Consider the following 6,000-nt stretch of genomic DNA (forward strand, 5'->3'; position numbering starts at 1 on the left):
AGAAGGTTAATGTCACCTCTCTTGTTAAGTAGCTGTTCGATGTAAACAGTGTTTTGAGAGACCGTTAGATATCCTAGTTTTTCCATCCATCTGTACATATCCAATTCTACTGCCTTCCACTATCACCATGCTGTTACTAAAACAACTTTCTTCACCTGAAAGACTGTCGTCCGGCACCTTCTGCCGTCTCCCTTTGTTGTTGAGACACCTTACTTTTCAATTCCCACAGATTAGTCGCATTTCCTTAAATGATCAGAATGGTCTAACAAGTTAACACTACATCATGTCTTTCATTTTTCTTTCTTGATGAAAGACCACCGAACAAGAGAGAACAGATTTACCTTTCATCATGAAAGACCACCGAACAAGAGAGAACAGATTTACCTTTCATCATGAAAGACCACCGAACAAGAGAGAACAACAGCATCATCCAACGATGTCCTTGATTTTTCATTCTTAGTGTAGGCCCTAATCAAACACGGAACTGGATCACTCACGACTGAACAATGGTTGAACCTGTCCTTGTGTAGCCTATGAGACTAGGACAGGATAGTGTTGTCACGACAAGAGAATTTGGACTTCGATGCCGATACCAAATTTAGTATCACGAGACTCGATACCAAAATGATACCACGGCAAAAAAAAGTAGGCTTATTAGCCAAAGTCACAGAATGGCACTTGATCCAAACCGATAAACTCAGCTCAGTTCAATCATTGGGTGTCTTTTGAGTTCAATATCTTTATATTAGAATTGTTTTACATCATTATTTTTCAGAGACAGCCATGTGTGCATTGATGAATCAATTATACATCCATACAATCTGACTTTGTTTTTACCAATCTAACTACATAACAACATAATGGTAATAATGTATTTGAATGGTAGATTTCTATTGAAAAACAAGGGTAAATCAAGACGTAGCATAGGTCTATTCACAATACAGGTGAATGCCTACCTACCTCTAAGGAATACCTGGAATAGTATAAAAGTAATCCTTCTTCCCCCACCCCCCATAAAAAATTAAGTTGAATGCACCAATTTGTAAGTCGCTCTGGATAAGAGCGTCTGCTAAATGATGTAAATGTAATGCACATTCAATAGGAGTGTGTGAATGCATTGAGTTATTGAGCTTGTTTTTGGCTGGTTTCATGGGGCTACAGATGACAAACAATCTGTTTCTCTTACATTTGGGATTTATTTTATTGTACTGATCAACAACATTTGCATTGAAGTAGCTTATTTTATAAAAAGTGTGCGCTGTCTCTTTAACCAGTAATGACATCATTCAGGAGGCAAGAGGGGGGGCCAATCAGAGCCCAGTATTCACACACACCGTCAGGTCACTGAGGCAATAGTTTATCTTTGGGAGAGACATGAGAGAGAGACCTGAGTGAACACGGTGTTGATGGAAATCAGCTTTGAAATCAACATATTTTGCATTATGGTTTGCATATTATCACAAGCAATGTGCTAGGGTGGTGATCAGATGATAAGGGGGATGTTGGCTGCGCTGATATGCAGGTTTTATCCGCGAGACACATTTGACAGAAGTACCGAAAGCAAAACAAAATTCTAATACCAAACTGTTTATCATGTTCTACTATCAAAAATATACAGACATTTCAGCATACCGTGCAACACTAGGAAAGGATGTGGGGAAAATTGTTAACTCAGCCTCTTGTAAATGATATGGCCCTAATACAGATGAGTTCCCAGAAACTGCAGAAGGTAGGCTTATACATTTACATCATTTATACAACAGTATCTTCCAATGGAAGTTAACAAGGGTTGAGTGTTGTTAGAATCTTATGACACTCAGTCAGCCTCTGTGTATTGATGATGTTGACTCTGTGTTCCGAATACATGCCCCAGGCACATCAAGGCACTCTGGATAAATCATCTATATAGCCTATTCTGATTAAATAACGTTTTCCTGTAGGTGTCTTCATGGTTCTATTTAAAGTCATGTTCTCAGAACATTAAGAAAACCTTGGTAACGTTCAAAGAATGTTCTAAGATTGTTATTTTTAAAAACATATACATTCTGTTCTCAGCATCAACAAAACTCTCTCTATCCTGTATCTTGTTAAGTATGTTCAGGTGTGTTGGCTACACCCACTAATTAACCACACCTGATCTTAATGAGTGCTTGTTTCCTTTGAAATGGGGTCTGTTTGAATAGACTAAAATGAACAGCTTTGTATGAGTTCAAAAAACATGGCATGCTTGCTCCATCCTGGTAGGGCAGTGGACTAATTCCATGGATACGGAACAGAAGATCATAGGTTTGAATCTCACTGATTGCCACAATAAAAAAGAAGAGTGTTTGCATGATTAATCCCTTAGCAAATTAATTTCCATGGGTCCTGTCTGTGCTTAGAGTTCAAAACAGTTAACCCAAACAAAGCTAGCAGTGTTATTAAAAGTCTTATTGATACATGTTCTCAGAATGTTATTTAATTATCTTCAAATAACCTAGAATTTCCGTTCTCAGAACGTTAATAAAACCTCCCAGGAAAACATTCAGCGAACCATAGTAAAACGTTCTCAGAACCTCCCTGCAACCTAAATATATAAGTTCCCAGAACAGGCAACATTTTCACTTGTGTTCTCAGAACGTTTAAAAACGTTCAGTTTTACCGGTCAGGAAACGTATGGCTTCATTCCCATAAATGGGAAACAAAAAAAACTACATTCCCACAACTTCCAAGCAACCAAATGTGCAAGCTGTGTTTTATTTACCACCCCTATGAATCAATCATGCATTTTTTGATTAATGATTTGACAACAAAAATCAGCAAATTTCAATTATTGATATATATATATATATATATATATATATATATATATATATATATATATATATTTGTGTGTCTAGTTGACGTCTACACAGACCCACACTGGTTGAATCAGCATTTTTTGTTGTTGTTGTTGATGGTCGAGGCAAGCAACTCGCCACCTCACCCTCCACCCTAACCTCGCTCCCTGCGCGCCACACGCAACATTCGTGTGTAAAATCATCAGTCTTTCAGTAGTAGCAGTCTAGAACGTACATACGTCTCTTGTGTATTGATGATGTTGACTCTGTGTTCCGAATACATGCCCCAGGCACATCAAGGCACTCTGGATAAATCACCTATATAGCCTATTCAGACTAAATAACGTTTTCTGTAGGTGTCTTCATGGTTCTATTTAAAGTCATGTTCTCAGAACATTAAGAAAACCTTGGTAACGTTCAAAGAATGTTCTAAGATTGTTATTTAAAAACATATACATTCTGTTCTCAGCGTCAACAAAACTCTCTCTATCCTGTATCTTGTTAAGTGTGTTGTTCAGGTGTGTTAAATCTGGGTGATTTAAATATTGACTGGCTTTCATCAAGCTGCCCACTCAAGAGAAAACTTCAAACTGTAACCAGTGCCTGCAACCTGGTTCAGGTTATCAGTCAACCTACCAGGGTAGTTACAAACAGCACAGGAATGAAATCATCAACATGTATGGATCACATCTTTACTAATGATGCAGAGATTTGTTTGAAAGCAGTATCCAAATCCATTGGATGTAGTGATCACAATATAGTAGCCATATCTAGGAAAACCAGTTCCAAAGACTGGGCCAAATATTGTGTATAAGAGTTCATACAGTAAGTTGTTCCTATGCACAGACATATGCATACACACACACGATAACATACATGGATTGTGTACTGTAAATATGTTGTAGGGGCATGAGGGCACACAGTGCGTTGTGAAATCTGTGAATGTATTGTAATGTATGAAAAATGTATGCACTCACTAACTGTTAAGTCGCTCTGGATAAGAGCGTCTGCTAAATGACTTAAATGTAAAGTTTTTAAAATTGTATGAACTGCCTTAAATTTTGCTGGACCCCAGGAAGAGTAGATGCTGCCTTGGCAACAGCTAATGGGGATCCATAATAAATACAAATACATCAATGGCGTTAAACCAGAAATATTGTAGCCTGCACACGAAAGTGCACGTTTCTATTTATTTGTAATATGTCCTCCTCACAGCTTCTGCAATATGTTGAAAATACCAAGAAACTAAAAGCCTACACTAAAGGTGACGCATCCTAAAAAAAAGAAAAGTCTATAACTTTCAATTGAAATTGTCAATCTATTTTTACTTGGCATTGTTCTTCACCGGAAGTAAATGTTGCAATTGAGGAACATTCATGAATCACATAATATTGGATCATTTTGCTTATTTTTCATGTTCAGAAAAGCTTCAGTTCGTTCACGAAAACCACCAAAAGTTGTCACAAATAGGGCAGGTAGAATACAGAGCGCAAACATGAACTTTAGTAATAGTACTTACAGGTCCCAACGTGCAGACTAGCGTTAAAACCAAGAAGCCTTTTGAAACATCCATAACGCTGGTCAATAAAGAAACGATTCGTCTTCTTTTTTAATATCCAAGAAAGATAATAAAACTATACACGTTGATGAATACAAAAAAATGCACTATAACTTTGAATAAAGAAACTCTGTGATAAGATATTGTAGCCTACTCGGGTCGGTAGTATGAGCGTGCGTAATGCGCTGTGATCAAATCTTTCAACTCTCACGGTGGACACACTTTTGAAATGCTTTCACCACCACTCCACTGAGGAGCAATGGTACCGAAGTCAGACGGGAACTGCACCCAGTCGGTGCGCCTCGGAACTTCACTCGTTTATAAATGATAATCTGGGTTCTTCCACTTGGAGGAAGACAACAATTTCCCTGTCCTCTAGTCATCATAAAATACATATTTAAAAAGGTGAGAACAACTCAAATTATATAAAGTTACCAACGTCATAAAGTGTTTGTAACTCAATTGTGATTTGACAAGACTACAATTATGCTGAATCAGATATGACACTGTGTTGCCATGTGCAATTAGGCTGTCATAATCAAATCTTGGAATAAAGAAATCAAATGAACTAAAATATCCCCCAGTGCCCCACAACAAGAGAATCCTGTGCACAATGCTTTCTTTGATTGGGCAGGTGCAGTTTTCTGGCCCACTCCAGTCAGCTATGTTAAAACATGTTTAAAAGTCTTGTGACACTGGGTTATGTTGTGTCTGCTGTGTTCTAAGTTCACTCTCCATCCCCTTGCATAACTTCATATTAATGTAGAATGTAAATGCTACAGACCGAGACACACACACACACACCTGGGCTAGTTGATAAAATCGTAAGCGCTGCCATATTATCCAACCTGGTCTCAGAGCATTTCGTGATATTCTGTACGTAAATCCGAGGAGAATCAATTTAGTATTTATTTGACATTTCGTATGGTATGAATTAATTTGTGGATGTCATCACATCGCATGATTTGTTACAAATTACAATTCGCATTATATGTCACAAATTTGCAAAACGTACAATATGTTACGAATTTTGCAAATGTATGATATGTTACGAATTCTAGCTAGATGGCTAACGTTAGCTAGCTGGCTAACATTAGCTAGGCTAGGGGTTAGGGGTTAGGGTTAAGTTTAGGAGTTAGGTTAAAGGGTTAGGTTAGGGTTAAGGGAAGGGTTAAGGGTTAGGGGAAGGGTTAGGGTTAGGGGAAGGGTTAGCTAAAAGGGTTAAGGTTAGGGGAAGGGTTAAGGTTAGGGTTAGGGTTAGGGTTAGGGGAAGGGTTAAGGTTAGGGTTAGGGTTAGGGTTAGGGTTAGGGGAAGGGTTAAGGTTAGGGTTAGGGGAAGGGGAAGGGGAAGGGGAAGGGTTAAGGTTAAGGTTAGGGTTAGGGTTAGGGTTAAGGGTTAGAGTTAGGGGAAGGATTAGCTAAAATGGTTAAGGTTAGGGTTAGGGGAAGGTTGAAGTAGTTGAAAAGTTGCTAATGAGCTAAAATGCTAAAGTTGTCATTGGCTAGACGTTTGCGTTATGCGTCCATCCATCAACCCCGACCAAACACCCTACTTTTGTTTTTGGCCTTAAGTAACCGTCTGCCTTATGTAACCGTCTGCCTTAAGTAACCGTCTGCCCTAAG

At 38.4% G+C, this 6,000-nt stretch overlaps 1 protein-coding gene across 1 annotated transcript in view; it reads right to left on the bottom strand.

Moving 5' to 3' along the window:
* The window catches only part of vipr1a (vasoactive intestinal peptide receptor 1a), a gene marked incomplete at its 3' end in the record, with an annotated part of 96,051 nt that extends 91,444 nt beyond the window's left edge, over window positions 1-4,607 (bottom strand). The window contains exon 1 of the mRNA XM_084139636.1: window positions 4,339-4,607. Coding sequence (XP_083995762.1) covers window positions 4,339-4,392 — 54 coding nt within the window. The 5' untranslated portion in view covers window positions 4,393-4,607. The remainder of the gene's footprint in view (window positions 1-4,338) is intronic.
* Window positions 4,608-6,000: the final 1,393 nt, after the last annotated feature.

This window comes from Coregonus lavaretus (genome assembly GCF_964263955.1).
Source record: "Coregonus lavaretus genome assembly, chromosome: 23".
NCBI classification, from domain to species: Eukaryota; Metazoa; Chordata; class Actinopteri; order Salmoniformes; family Salmonidae; genus Coregonus; species Coregonus lavaretus.